The sequence below is a fragment of the Triticum dicoccoides genome, chromosome 4A (genome assembly GCF_002162155.2).
Source record: "Triticum dicoccoides isolate Atlit2015 ecotype Zavitan chromosome 4A, WEW_v2.0, whole genome shotgun sequence".
NCBI lineage: Eukaryota > Viridiplantae > Streptophyta > Magnoliopsida > Poales > Poaceae > Triticum > Triticum dicoccoides.
In genome coordinates, this window is record NC_041386.1 from 533341913 (window position 1) to 533357359 (window position 15447).

Sequence of the window (15447 nt, forward strand, 5' to 3'; positions counted from 1 at the left end):
TACCCCTTTGTATTTCCCTGTTCTATAAGGGGTTTTCTGCATATTGTACTGCACATGTACGTGTATATATACTGGCCTATGGCCACATGGAAATACAAGTTACATATTTCCTAACACTTACCACCCTTACCAAATTAAATCCAATGACATAATCACAAAAATATAACATGCCGAACAGAATGTCCCACTAGAGTAGAGCATGCGACATTTCAAAATATAGTGTAACAGGGGAGACAGCTACTCAACCTCTCCAAACCAAACTTACATGTTCTATCCAAGTTGAATGACACTTTCTTTGGTTCAAACTTCTTCTTCATAAACACAGCTGTGCCTGCATATTTTGAATCTGAAAGGGACCACCACACACGGTAGTCTTTGAAAGGTGAGCTCGACAAAGCACGCAGCACTGTCTGCATGACATCAAGAAGTAATTGTAGAATTACTTAGTTAAGCACAACTAATGCAACTGCTGTAACAACCTACGCTGAAAAGAGAAAACAGATGGAAACTAAGTTGAAATTTATTCATAATTGTTTCCTGCTAAATACACAGTCACCACAACACAGCAATGCTTCAGGATGCAACTGATACAAATCAAAGTCCAATTTTACACAATCTAGAGTAATTTTTTCAAAAAATAGATATACTCTTGCAAAACTATCAGAAATCACCCTTTTAAGAAGCATTTTCAATAGACTACACATGTATCACAAAAACAGAGTTTTTACAAAGCCATTTCAAGGAACTACACATCTTATCCATAATGCGGAAATCTAATTTCAGCCAGAACCAATGGATCTGACATAAGGGATCCACTTTCCATAACTACAGGGTACAGGGCTACTCCCTTAGTATTACCTGTTTTTCTTCGCGTGACGACGTTGTGTCGTCTTTTAGCTCACTAGGATTTTTAGGTGCCCCTTTGGAACCAGCTGCTGGCATCCGCACTTCCTGGCAAGTGGCAAAGAAGTTCAGCAAAGATCCTACTCACTGATACATACATAATATGCTTAGATTGTTAAACTAAAAAATAAAGTAGAGAACCTAACCCGAGAACAGCATAATAGTTGCGATTACTGATTAAGAGTACAAAACAAAACAACAATTTGTGGCTAGGGCAACTAAACACCCAAAAGGACAAATAATAATATTATTAGGCTGCTAAGTTGTCATAACTCATAACAACTAAAGGTATTGGAATTGAATGGAAATAAAGACCTTGGCCTGTCATTTTTACAACCCAAAAGTGGGGTTTGTTATAAACCCAGTTCTACTCTACTGCACTAAAACAAGAACCCAAGGCGGATTTGGATTTCAACTATTGAGCTGCAATTTCAAAAAGAGGCTAGGGTTAATCGATCCACCATATCCAGACATCAGAATAATGTAGAAGGACATAAGTTTTCTCAAATAATGATTCAGCTTGAGAATTACTTCATCGTATGGCCTATATTTTGTTGTAACTGTACTATTGCTGCAAATCAGCACATGGTATAGGTACGAGAACTTGTTGTAGCAGCAGATAGTGGCTAATTGAGCAACCAAATAACTGGAATTGGAACACTAGGACTGACATAAGTAACAGATAGACCAAAAACAAGTTTTTCACATTTTCTTTCCGCAATGTTGCCAACATTAATCCAGGATAAGTTGATAACAAGAAACAGGCAAGTAGATATCAGTTCACTGATTTAAGAATATTTTCATAGCATTCAGTCTGTTTCATAAAATGCTCAACACAACCTCTGCAAACACCACCCTAGCCTTTACAACCATCAACACTGCATGCTCTCTACTCTCAGTGGTACATAGCCTTGATGTATTATGAGCAAATATAGCACAGCATGCCAAACAACCAGAAAAATGCACAGCAGGAATCGTCGGTCGGCATAATCAGTCACCAGCTAGTCAGCTAAGACAACTGGCACCATCAATCTCGCAAGGGATGCAGCACGCCGGAATTGGATTAAACCCTAGATCAATCAGATGGGTCAAACCCTAGATTACCAGAATTGGATTAATCTTGCACAAAAGGACAACTAAGATGTACTCGCCCCAATGTGCTAGATGAAATGCCTGCGAGCAACGGCAGCTCCTGCATGCCACATTGCAGCACACTCGCCTAAAAATCCCTCGGCACAGCACTCGCATTGCAGGCTAAAACCAAATCTAGGGTAGCAAGCAAATCCGGACACACAGAAAGGGTGCTGAATGAAACGCTCTTTGCCTTGGCTCACCTGGACGCAGATGACGTCGGGGTCGAGGCGGGCGACGAACTGACAGAACGCGGGCCAGTCGCTCTTCATCCGGAGCAGAAGGCTGTTGGCGTTCCACGTGATGAACCTGCGTGGCTCCTCGCCGGGAGGGCCGTCCCCGCCGGCGTCGGCCGCGGTGGGGGCGCGGCCATCAACGCAGTCAGAGATCGCGGCTCCGGCGGGCCTCTTCTTGGCGGGGGATCCGTCCTTGAGTACGGGCTGGAAGAAGCGCTTCATGGCTGGCTGGTGCGGCTGCGCTCCCCGGCAGCCGCCTGCAGGGGAGGGAACACCGGAAGTGAAGTAACGACGGGCAAAATACTTTTTTTTTGCCGATAAAGGGCGCCTCCGATATCTATCGTAGGTAAGGCCCAAGAAGCCCAGCAGCATCTCAGCCCAAGAAGCCCAGCAACAAACCGTGCACGATGCACAGCCGCCTCCGCGACACTCTCCGTTCTTCTCGCCGGTCCTTCCTCGACGGCTCGACCCCCACCGCGCCGGCGCTGCCGCGGAGCACCTCGGACGGCATGCAAATCAGGACATCCATACACAGCGGACAGCGCGCGCCCTAATTCTATCATATCGTGCCCCAGGTAGACCTCAAACCCGTCCCCCGTCCCCATGACATGCCGAGCGTGCTGCCCCGCTCCCCCGGCAAGGTGCCGGCAGCCGGGTGGCGGCACCCTTGTTCTCCCGGCGGCTTCCCACTTCGTGCCAGGGATTCGCTGCCACCAGTACCCAAAAAGCCCTCCTCGCCTCACCTTTGCCCACGCCGCCAAACACGCCTGCAGGCTTGCTTCCACTGAGGCACGCCGCCTCCAGGTCTGTCCACCTTTCCTCCACTGGACTGGCGTGCGGACTCGGAAGATTTCTTCATGTTTCGGTAAGGAACCCTAACGTTGCTTGGATTTCTGCCTCTTCGGGTCAAAGCCAAACCTCTTCTTCCTCTCATTTAGTTACTGAAAGTCTGAAACACTATGTACCATTTTGGTTTACATTTTTCTAATAAAATGTGTTGACGCAGCTTGCAAAGCAACTGGTTTGCACAACTTGCTAAACAATGACACTATTCAGGATGAATTTGATTCTGAGAGATCGGCGTCTCCTTTCTCGGTTGCTGGATTTTTCAGCAGGATGTCATTCTGGTGGATGAATCCCTTGATGAAGAAGGGTTACAGAAAGCCTCTTGAAGAGAAAGACATACCTGCGTCGGATGTTGCAGATCAAGCAGGCACTCAGTACTCAATGTTTGTGGACAAAATCAATGCTAAGCAATCATCTCTTTTCTGGGTAATTGTTTCATGCTACAAAAGGGACATTCTGTTTTCTGGGTTCTTCGCATTGCTCAAGGTACTCACTCTATCTTCTGGTCCGTTGCTCGTAAAGGAATTTATCAATGTATCCTCAGGAAAAGAAGCTTTCAAGCATGAAGGTGTTGTTATAGCACTTGGACTTCTTCTGTCTAAATGCTTGGAGTCATTAGCCCAGAGACAGTGGTATTTTCAAACACGGAGGGTGGGAATCCAAGTGCGGTCACTCTTGTCAGCTTCTATTTACCGAAAGCAACAGAAATTATCATGCTTTGCCAGTATAAAACATTCTTCTGGAGAGATAATGAACTATCTCATAGTAGATGCGTACAGGGTTGGGGAGTTTCCTTTCTGGTTCCATCGGACATGGACTACCGGCTTCCAACTTGGCATTGCCTTGGCAGTACTATACGATGCAGTTGGTCCTGCAACAATAGCATCTGTTCTTGTTATAATGCTTACTGTTCTACTGAATGCCCCTCTGGCCAGGCAACAGCAAGATTTCCAGAAGAAACTCATGGAAGCTCAAGACATGAGGTTGAAAGCTATGTCTGAGTCTCTTGTGAACATGAAGGTCCTGAAGCTTTATGCATGGGAGGCCCACTTCAAGAGTGTTATAGAACATCTTAGGGAGTTGGAGCTAAAATGGTTGTCAGCATTCCAACTAGGAAAAGCATATACTAGTGTTGTCTTCTGGGCATCACCTGCACTTGTTTCAGCGGCAACATTTATCGCATGCTATTTTCTGGGAGTCCCACTTAATCCTAGCAATGTATTCACCTTTGTAGCTGCACTGCGCCTTGTTCAGCACCCTATCAATCATATTCCAAACGTTATTGGCTCTGTAATTCAAGCAAGGGTTGCATTCTCTCGGATAAGCAGTTTTCTTGGTGAATCTGAGCTGCCAAAGGATCAAATTTCGATGGAGCATTGTGTGTGTAGTCAGTATCCTATAGTATTCAAATCTGGCTGTTTCTCATGGGACAGCTCAGGAAATCCAAATCTGAGGAATATTAATTTGGAGGTGAAAGCAGGAACGAAGGTAGCAATCTGTGGCGAGGTTGGCTCAGGAAAATCCACTCTTTTGGCAGCTATTCTGGGAGAGGTCCCAAGGACAGAAGGAATGGTATATTTTTGCTGCTTTGTGTTTAATTTACTTTGCTAACCAATGATCATAATAATGATGTATGTTATTCTGGAACCTCCCTTTCTACCATCAACTTATTATCCATTTAGTATTGTCACATGGTTAGCATGTAGTGTACTACTTACTCTACTGTGTTGCAGCTATGAATCTAGCTTACAGTAAATGTGTTTGGGTTATACTAACAAAACTACCTTTTGTAATCTAAAGAGTGAGGTTATAACATTTTGTTCTGTCTATAGTATTGGATCAAATTATGGGCATCAAACTTTTTGTCCTCGCAGGTTGTGGCTGCAACACACTGCTCCTTAGTGTCATTTTCCAATCCCTTATTCAGAGCATGAGTGTGCCATGTTCAATGCTGCCACAAGAATCTTCGTCGGGGATTGGGACAACATTTACTATAGGAATTGAGGTGGTTAAATGGCTTCTCTGTCGTGGTTCTCGGAATCCTCAGGTTCTTACTCCACCTGCTTTGCTTATCTCGCATGCATCGCAGCCTCGCTGGCCTTGAAACCTTCCGAGTTGATCCTGCAAAGGTCCCCTTTATGTTGGAAATTTTTCGTTTTACTTGTGATTTGCAAATGCGTCTGGATGGTTGATCACTTAGCCAGCTGTGGACTCTATCATAACGCCAACTGGCCACTGTGCAACGATCATGAGAGAAATATTGATCACCTATTGGTGCGATGCAGTACCGGAGTAGTGTTTTTTTCTTGGGCTCGTCTCCTAATTTCACACCCACCCCACAGGCAATGCTTCCCTAAAGATTGGTGGATCAACTCCTATGACACTCAACAAGCTTTTCGAGGCGATTAGAGCTGAGTGTCAACTCTAGCAAAGGGCTAGAGCTAAGGGATTGGTTGTTCCCTTCCCTTAGTTTGCCTACTAGTCGCTTTGTGGTCACTTTTTGTTTGCTTTTCTGGTTGTCAGCATGTCTTTCCTATTATAACTCTTGAACCTCTAGTACCTGATCTATAATTAGTTGGAATTATTTTTTCATGAGAAATGTGCATTATGCATAGTGCTTAGTTATAACAATGACTGTGTTATTAGCTTGGTTAGTGCAATCAACAAACAGTTGCACCACCCTCCTATTCCACTAAGTGGGAGAAGACAGGTTGGAGAAAAGTTAATTTTTTGTTGTGCATGTACTTACTGTTTATGTCATAGATATCTTCAATTAATATATTTTTAATGTAATGTCTCTTAACATGTTTAGTAAACCTGCATATGATATTTTGCAAGACAGCAAAACAGAGGTCCAAATTTGGATTTCAATTTAAGCACAAATTACTAAATATTATTGGTGCGCGTGGACTGTTACACTTTTTTTCGAGTACTAATTTCATTTCTGAACATAATTGCAGAGTCATGTTTGTGGGAAAATAGCATATGTTTCTCAGGATGCATGGATTCAAACAGGAACTTTGCAGAACATACTTTTTGGGTCTAACATGGACAAGCAAAGATATGAAGAGACTCTCCGGCGGTGTTCTTTGGTGTATGACCTTGAAAGCTTGCCTTTTGGTGACCGTACTCAAATTGGGGAAAGAGGAGTTAATCTTAGTGGAGGACAGAAGCAACGTGTCCAATTAGCTCGCGCATTGTATCATGATGCAGATATATATATCTTTTGGATGATCCTTTCAGCTGCGTTGATGCACATACTGCTTCAAGTCTTTTAAATGTAGGGGTTATTTGTTGGCATCTCAGTTTGGCTACATGAGTCTCCAATTTTTCTAAATTTTAATGATCATTCTTTTGCAGGAATATGTGATGGGAGCTTTATCTGAAAAGACAGTTCTATTAGTAACCCACCAAGTGGAGTTCCTACACGCATTTGATTCTGTTGTCGTAAGTATTGACTCTTTATTCAACTATTGGCATTTTGAGAGGTTACATGCATGTTTCATTGCCGAGATAGAGGCTCCACCAGGCTTGTGGGATGCAATTTCCTCATGTAAGGTTTCCTAGCTTTCCCTTCAAGATCCTGCAGGGGTTGAGTGTTGGGCCCAACTGACATACAGGAATCAAGCTTTCTTCCTGATCCAGTCCTTGCTAATATGCATGTTAACCCTGGGTGATTGCTGCATATTATAGGATATTTTTTTATATTAATTTTATATACTAATAAGGGTCAATCAAGTAAAATAAGTGATTATTAGTAAAAACTAAAATATTTGCTAATATACCAGTTTTAGGATTCATGGTGTGAGTCCAGGGAAGCACGCGGATCTCCTCTTATGCTTAACAAAGGGGGAGGCTAAGGGGCTTCATTACCACCTTGAATAAACAGAGTAGGCTTAGAAGTGTTTAATTGCAAGGATCAGATAATAGTGGGGTTTATAGGGCGATTTTCATTTGGCATTTGGCTATAAGCATATATTCATCCCACGTTTCATGGCTATTTTTTTCTCCCTTTCTTTATTGAGGTGGTGCTACCGGTGTTCCTGGGTAGTAACAGATTTGAAGTGATTCCTACCACCTGTCCTATTATTAAGTTGGTTGCACCTACAAAATTGCGACTTAAGTTAAATTCTGCATTAAATCATCATAAGGAAGCAATCATATGAAATTCATCACTGTATTGTGCTTTCTCAGCTATTCACAAGATACAGTTTGGTCATCCTTCGGTGCATGGGGAACTCCTACTATTTTGTTGACAGACAGTAACTTGTCTTTTGGCAGTTAATGTCCCATGGGCAGATCATGCATGCTACTTCATACCAAGAACTGCTAGTGTCTTCCAAACAATTTCAGGACCTTGTGAAAGCACATGAAGTCACTACAGACTTTCCTAATGTTAAAAGAATGGCTTATAATGTAGGCAAGCAGTTTGAGAGGAACACCTGTGTTATTCACGGTACAGCAAAAGAATCCATCAAGCCATCAGCATCTGATCAACTAATTAAAACAGAGGGGAGAGAAATTGGTGACACTGGACTGAAGCCTTATTTAATGTATTTGGGCCAGAACAAGGGCTACATATATGCTAGTCTTGTTGCTATTACTAACATTATTTTTGCATCTGGCAAATATTTCAGAACTCATGGCTTGCTGTTAATGTTCAAAATCCCTGTGTATGCACATTGAACCTTGTTCTGGTGTATACAGCCATTGGATTTGGTTCAATCATTTTCTTGCTATCTAGAGCTCTGTTAGTAGTTGATCTTGGTCTCCGGACATCAGGACCTCTATTTGCCCAACTACTTAGTGGCCTATTCTGTGCACCCATGTCTTTCTACCATTCCACTCCACTTGGAAGGATACTTAGCCGTGTAAGTACTAAGAACTGGTAGTACTATATGAATCTCGTTTATTTTAGTTTGACCCATGATAATTTTAAATTAGGCAGCAAGTAATAACTCTATGATGCAGGTATCATCTGACTTAAGCATCATCGATCTTGATCTTCCATTTACGATGTCCTTCAGTATTTGTGCCACACTAAATGCATATATCAATTCGAGTGTTTTGTGCTTCTTTACCTGGCAAATTTTGCTTGTTGCTGCACCTGTTATCATCATGGCTGTCAAGTTGCAGGTAAGCTTGTATAATCCCATTTACGCATGATGTAGTCTCTGTAGGCTCTTATTTACATGACCTGGTTTACTGAAATATAACATTACAGAGATACTACTTAGCCTCCTCAAAGGAATTGATGAGGATCAATGGCACTACAAAATCTCTAGTGGCCAATCATCTTGGAGAATCGATTGCAGGAGCAGTTACAATAAGAGCCTTTAAGCAAGAAGATCGTTTTTTTGCTAAAAGTTTGGATCTTATCGACAATAATGCAAGCCCATCTTTTCACTGCTTTGCTGCAACTGAATGGTTGACTCAACGTTTGGAGATAATGGGTGCTGCTATTCTTTCCTTGTCCGCACTTGTTATTACTCTTCTTCCTGCAGGAACTTATAGCCCTGGTGAGATGTGTGAAACTTTATTCAAGGGAATGCAATGTTTTGTAACCATTAGTTAACTTGCTCTTTTGCCCTTAGTGCTAACCTGTGTTTTTGTAAAGAATTTAGGTACACGATGTTGAAGATTATATTGCATTGTTTTCCCTGTCAATAAATAAAAATTATATTGCAAGTGGTTCCTTTTCTCAGAGGATTACCCTTCAGCGTATATCTCGCTAATCACCATCTCGAGCCAAACTGCCATCCCATAGCTGTGACACAGTACCATATTTTTTTTGAAAAAGGAGATAACCCTGGACTTACATAGTACTACCATCTAGTTCTGGGTTTCTTTGATGATCTTTGTTGCATGATTCATCTTTGATTTCAGTCATTTGTCTTGGTGTCTGGTGCTCCCAGCTCCTTTTCTAGCTTCACACATCTTGCTCCCTTGCTCTTCCATCCTCAAGAGGTTGCTTGATTCCAAGTAATTTTGTCGAGACGAGGTCATAACATTAATCATCCATTTCACAGCATGGCAGATTTGGAAGAACCACAACATGATTCTCTTGTTATTATCATGCATATGTAGTTCTATGTTCCTGTAATGTTTTTTCTTATAGAATTTGACATAGGTTAGTTTATCACTCTATAGAATTGCATCATTTCCTTTCCTTTTAGTAGTTGTTGAGCACATGAAATGAGAATTAGATTAAGATTAACTCATAATTATTAATGTTGGCTTATACAATTCTGCAGGTTCTGTAGGGATGTTGCTCTCTTATGGTCTGTCACTTAATATGTTATTCCTGTTCTCTATACAAAATCAATGTTCTCTTGCAAATCAAATAATCTCTGTTGAAAGGTTGAGCCAATACATGGGTATTGTAAGTGAGGCACCATATATTATGAAACAGAATCAACCACCGGATGCATGGCCCTCTGTGGGTAAGATAGAACTTGAAGGTTTGGAGGTAGGTGATGAAAAATAAATGTCTTGTTTATCGTCCATAGACATGACCAGTATGAATTTTTCATGCATTGTACATAATGCAATTGATATTTGTGTTAGCAGATAAAATATAATCAAGATGCTTCTCCAGTACTTCATGGAATTACTTGCACATTTCAAGGTGGCGACAAGATTGGGATAGTCGGTCGAACAGGAAGTGGCAAGACAAGTTTGATAAATGCAATTTTTCGTCTTGTTGAGCCTTCTGGAGGAAAGATAATCATTGATGACTACGACATCACAGAAATGGGGTTACATGACTTACGATCTCGAATTGGTCTTATCCCTCAAGATCCTATACTCTTTTATGGTTCCATAAGATATTATTTGGACCCTCAAGGGCGTTTCTCGGATGAACAAATCTGGGAAGTAGGTTTCCATATGTTGTTACTATAATTTGATTATTTTCTATTTTCCCTGTTAAAAGAATTTAGCATTCGTTCCTCAATGTTTTTTCTATGATGAAACAAGAATAGTTGAGAGAAAAGAAGATCAAAAGCAGACGCTCTCACATGCATCCATGAGTTATAATAATCAATAAATGACCTCATTATCTTTGTAAAAGATGGTGTTTTATGTTTTCAGACCATACCCCAGATGGAATGCTCCTTGGTTGTCAGTATAGAAACAATTCCTTATTTAACACTATTTTAAATTTCGCTTCCTTATTTGACACTGAATTTTTTTTCTTCCCTATGTAACAATGAGTCTAAATTTTATGCCCTTTATAACACTTTCGTCCATTTTAGGCCTAACTGACACCTGAAAAGACCCTTTTGCCCCTCATGTGGTATGAGTGTGTGCGGAGCAGTAGCGCACACACATAACATCAATGCGGGGAAGTAGTGCACACACACAGGCAGTGGCAGTAACACACGCAACAGCACACACAGGCACACGCACACATGCAGCAGCACACACACCAGCACACACACACGCATAGTACACACATATGCAGCAGCACACACACCAGCACACACACACGCGTAGCACACACATATGTAGCAGCACACACGCACACACGGACGCAGCAGCACACACACGCAGCACGCACGCACGCACGCACACACACAAACACGCAGCAGCACACACACGGATGCAGCAGCATACACACACAGCACGCACACACACACAAACACGCAGCAGCGCACACACACGGACGCAGCAGTACGCGTGCGCACACAATCATATCATATAAGGGGCAAAAGGGTCTTTTCAGGTGTCATTTAGGCCTAAAAGGGACGAAAGTGTTATAAAGGGCATAAAATTTAGACTCGTTGTTACATAGGGAAGAAATTATTTGCCGATGTCAAATAGGGCATAAAATTTAAGCACGGTGTCAAATAAGGAATTCTCTCGTCAGTATATTACTTTCCTCTTGAGGGTTTTTCAATCATAGTTAGATAACCAGATCTTTGCACCTCTGGTTGCAATCTAGTAAATCAGTTGGTAGTGTTTGAACATTGTGATATGTTGCTGAAATTATTATGTTGAATAATTTATGGCATGGTAGCATTGAACTGCTAGCACCTTGCAAGCAGCAACACTACTGAAATATACTGCTAAAGGAAATATTTGCACTATTACACAATTTAGTACTAGTCCCCTCTTCCTAATAAACAGCTTATTTGAAAACTAAGGAAGCATTTGTGAATTAACCTTTGCCAGGTTCTAGGCAAATGTCAACTAATTGAAGCAGTTAAAGACAAGCAAGGATTGGATTCACATAGTAGGTCTTTTCAACCTCATTCTCTTTTACAGAACTTGCTGCAATTATGTCACATTTCTTTTACTTGCTTTGCCCAACAGTTGTGGAGGGAGGATCAAACTGGAGCATGGGCCAAAGGCAGTTACTTTGCTTGGCCCGTGCGCTATTGAGAAGAAACTGCATCTTGATCCTTGATGAGGCAACAGCATCCATTGATACTGCAACTGATGCTATTATTCAGAAGATAATCAGGACGGAATTCAAGGACAGCACAGTTATCACAGTTGCACATCGGATACCAACAGTGGTGGACTGCACCTGGGTACTTGTTATTAACAACGGTATGCATGCATCTAATCAGTCTTTATGGCTTTTCATGATTGTTTTCAGGTTCGCATGTGGTGTTAAATTACAAATATTGTTTGCTGCCAACTACCAAGAGACTCTTTCAGAAAATGAATGTGCATGTGGTTCTTGCCCTCGACTCATTATTCGGTACAATCATGTTGCAGTTTGCTAGTATGGTTCCACCAGTGGTCATGAGTTGGACCCAACTCTTAAAACAACCTGCAGGTCTTATTTACATTTGTAAGTCGCACATATAGTGTATAAACAACACATTGCAGCCATAACTTTTGAGAGAAGTCCATATTACAACCCTGAACTTTTTGGTTTGTAGTCCATATTACAACCCTGAACTTTTCGGTTTGTCTAAAGATTCAATGCCAAACTCTAAAACCGGTTAAGATTCAACCCTGAACTATCAAAACCGGCTAGTATTTAACCCTTCTCTCCCTTGAATCTGGTTTTGACCCGTTGACCATCCAGTCAGCAGCCACATCAGCGTTTTGATTGTACAGGCAGAAATTGAAATTTGATGCTATTTATAGTTCCTTTGAGCCAAAATGGCTGAACATTTCCGAGAATGATCAGTATGTTATTCTATATTTTACAGAAGCTTTTCGATATTTCTGGATACTTTCATTTGTTTGGACGAAATTTGACCAAAATTGGGGCTGAAAATGTAATTTCAGGGTATTTATAAATATTTGGCAAAAAAACTGAAACTTTCTCAGAATGATCGACATACTATTATTGATTTTACAGAATTATGTCAAAAATTTCTGGATACTTTTATTTTTTGACCAAAAAAGGGGCTGAAAATGTAATTCATGTTAATTTTAAATAAATTTGGCAAAAAACTATGAAACTTTCCCAGAATGATAGTATAATATTGTTGATTTACAAATTACTTCAAATTTTCTGGATACTTTAGTTTTTGGCTAAAATTTGACGAAAATAGGGGCTGAAAATATAATGTTTTTCAGATTATTTTTAAATCTGTTTGACAAAATAAAACTGACGTGGCTACCTACTGGACGGTCAATGGGTCAAAACCAGGCCTCCTCAGGGAAAACCAGATTCAGGGAAGAGAAGGGTTGAATCCTAGCCGGTTTTGATAGTTCAGAGTTGAATTTCAGCCGGTTTTACAATTCGGGATTGAATCTGACAAATGGAAGATTTCAGGGTTGTAATATGGAAAGACAATAGTCAAATAATGTAGAACTGACAGTACTTTTTTGGGACCAACTCTAAAATCAATTGGCAAGGGATTGTTGAAGATGGGCTCATGCATCAGTTTGAACGCCCAAAATAAATAGTTACGCATGTCCCCTGCCTCCCAACCACACCATCACCACACAGGCACACACACAGGGACTGTTGGAGACCCTTGATCTCAGAACATAGCCACGGCTGGGAGGAATTGGGGAAGAGATACAAGGGATGGAGGGGTATTGCTATACCAACATGGTAACCAGGAAGTATAACCGGGCGAGCATAGTCATGCTTAAATCCATTACTATATGGGGCACCTTCCCCATATATAGCTGCATAGAGATGAGTTGAGGTAAATGACTGCGCTATCTCATGCTTAAATCCATTTCAATATGGGGCACCATCCCCATATATAGCTTTTAGTTTAGGTCAGGTGCTAAGTAACCTACTTACTGTTCACTGAACAGGCGCAGCTGACTCAAACTGTTTTAAGTAACCTTTTCCCAATAGAAGTCTCATGTATAGCCGGAATCCTTCTCATTAGGAGCTCCCTAAGGGATAAATTCTAAGTTCTCCAAATAGTTGGTCAAAATTCTCGAACTTCTTGAATGTCAGCCAATGTGCTGTGTACTTGTGTGTGCAAATGAACTTCATCAGTTTTGACAAGGTTAGCCATATCAAACGACTTCTATTTTCATCAACTTTCACGGCAATCTGCTTTTGTATTGCAAAGATCAAACATGTCTTGATGAACGTATTGGTCAGAGTTCACTCCAATATATTTGAAGTATTGCATATTCTTTCTGGAAAACACCGTAGTGTCAAGATGGCATTGGATATCATTGTTCCCAAAAGCTGCAGAATTTCTAGAAATTTATCAGGAAACTGATGTGTATATTAATTTTCGTAAATTAGTGCACTACAAATTTTGGGATCATTTAATAAATTAAGGGTTTTATTCCCTATTTTTGTCAGAACCTTCATTATTTTCAGAAATCTCCATCTTATTAAAAAATTTTAAGTGTGCAATGTTACCATAATCTGGTGTGGCCTTGCGGGATAATGCAACACATATACATTTGGAGCAATTACCTGTTTATGCTAAAACCTAACAACTTATTACAAGAACTTGAGAAGTAGTAATAATATTAATAATTAAGACTCTTATCTGCTTTGATCAATCGAAAATTGCCTTGCCAGCTTGACTTTGTGGATGAACCAGTTGGTGCATAGAATTTGGTATGGAAGCAGAGCCGGCTGATATCTCTTAGTTAGAGATTGCACTGGTTGAAAACGTGCACCATGTGTAAGGGACTTGTAGCTATACAGTGACTGCCCTTTATTATGTAAAGCAATGATAGCTTGACCAAATTATCTAGCGGCTTAGCCCCTTTCACATGGTATTGATATTCATAAAAATTATTTGTGGCGTGCTTTGATCCTTTTTGTTTTTGTTTTTGTGAAAAGCATGCTTTGATCTGACGTCTAAGATATGTTGGGGGCTAAGATGTGATAAGAATTTTTGAAATATATATTCCCCACCTTTCTCAATCACCTTAAGCTTTGGGTAAAACTGCTGGCGTAGGCAATTCAATAAAAGTTAATCTGAAAGTGCCATTATGGCCATTAGGAGTAGAAGACCAGAAGTACACACAAACAGTCAAACGAATGTGGCCCGCATGAATGGTTTCCGAGAACTTCAGAAATTAATCCTGTTCTATTTTATCACATTTGTTGTTATATAAACTCTACACTTGTAGGAAAGTTATTGCATTTTAGAATTCTAGTACTCTTTCCTCAACGTCTAGTAACACCCCAAATTTGCCAAATAGGCACTGAAGTACTTTTGCCAGGTATCTGTACTAAGATTTCGTTCGCTGGGAAGGGATAATCATGGCCCTGCCTACAAACTTCTTAATGTCATGTCAACCTCCCACCCTCCTGTAACTGTAGCACAAAACAAAACTCCTATGACAGAGAGTATAACATGCTGAAATGTTGTTTCCCTAGATGTTTAACTGGTCCTTGCACTTCTTTTACCCTTGCACTTCTTTTACTATTTTCTAGTATTGTTTCTCAGGGGTCATTGAGTATTTTGTTGTAGGCTAACAGTTATGTTTTTTGCAGGCAAAATGGTAGAATACGATCGACCTCACACACTGATGGAGATGGAAGGATCTTTTTTTAAGGAGCTTCTGTACGAGTACTGGCTGCAAGCATCGAAAGGAGGCTTGTAGATTGCTTGTAGATAAATGTTATCACTATCCTGAAACACATGATCTAAGGTTAAAAAAACTAATTATTAGGATTGCCCTGAATAGATATTTGTTATCCTGTGAAAAATATTATGTGGTTGAATAAACAATTTGCTTCATTTATTATCATAGACGAGATACGACATAATCGGGTGGATTTTCCTTTTGACGCATCAAGGATATAGAACATGTTTGGCTGCAACCCTGGAGCAGAGTCGCCTTGCGTTAGACCTGCCTGGAATGTGCCAGGACGGGGAACCCCCTTCCCCTCCCTTGCGTCGCCCCTGCCCAGGGCGACTCGGGG

At 40.9% G+C, this 15447-nt stretch overlaps 1 protein-coding gene and 1 pseudogene across 1 annotated transcript in view; one reads left to right on the forward strand and one right to left on the reverse strand.

Moving 5' to 3' along the window:
• Window positions 1–2581, reverse strand: part of LOC119286569 (DNA-(apurinic or apyrimidinic site) endonuclease-like) — a 10366-nt gene extending 7785 nt beyond the window's left edge. Inside the window, exons 1-3 of the mRNA XM_037565957.1 lie at window positions 2238–2581; window positions 859–951; window positions 266–410 (exon numbers count right to left, since the gene is read on the reverse strand). Coding sequence (XP_037421854.1) covers window positions 266–410; window positions 859–951; window positions 2238–2492 — 493 coding nt within the window. The 5' untranslated portion in view covers window positions 2493–2581. The remainder of the gene's footprint in view (window positions 1–265; window positions 411–858; window positions 952–2237) is intronic.
• Window positions 2582–2705: 124 nt separating this feature from the next.
• LOC119286570 lies at window positions 2706–15295 on the forward strand (annotated as a pseudogene).
• The last annotated feature ends 152 nt before the right edge of the window (window positions 15296–15447 follow it).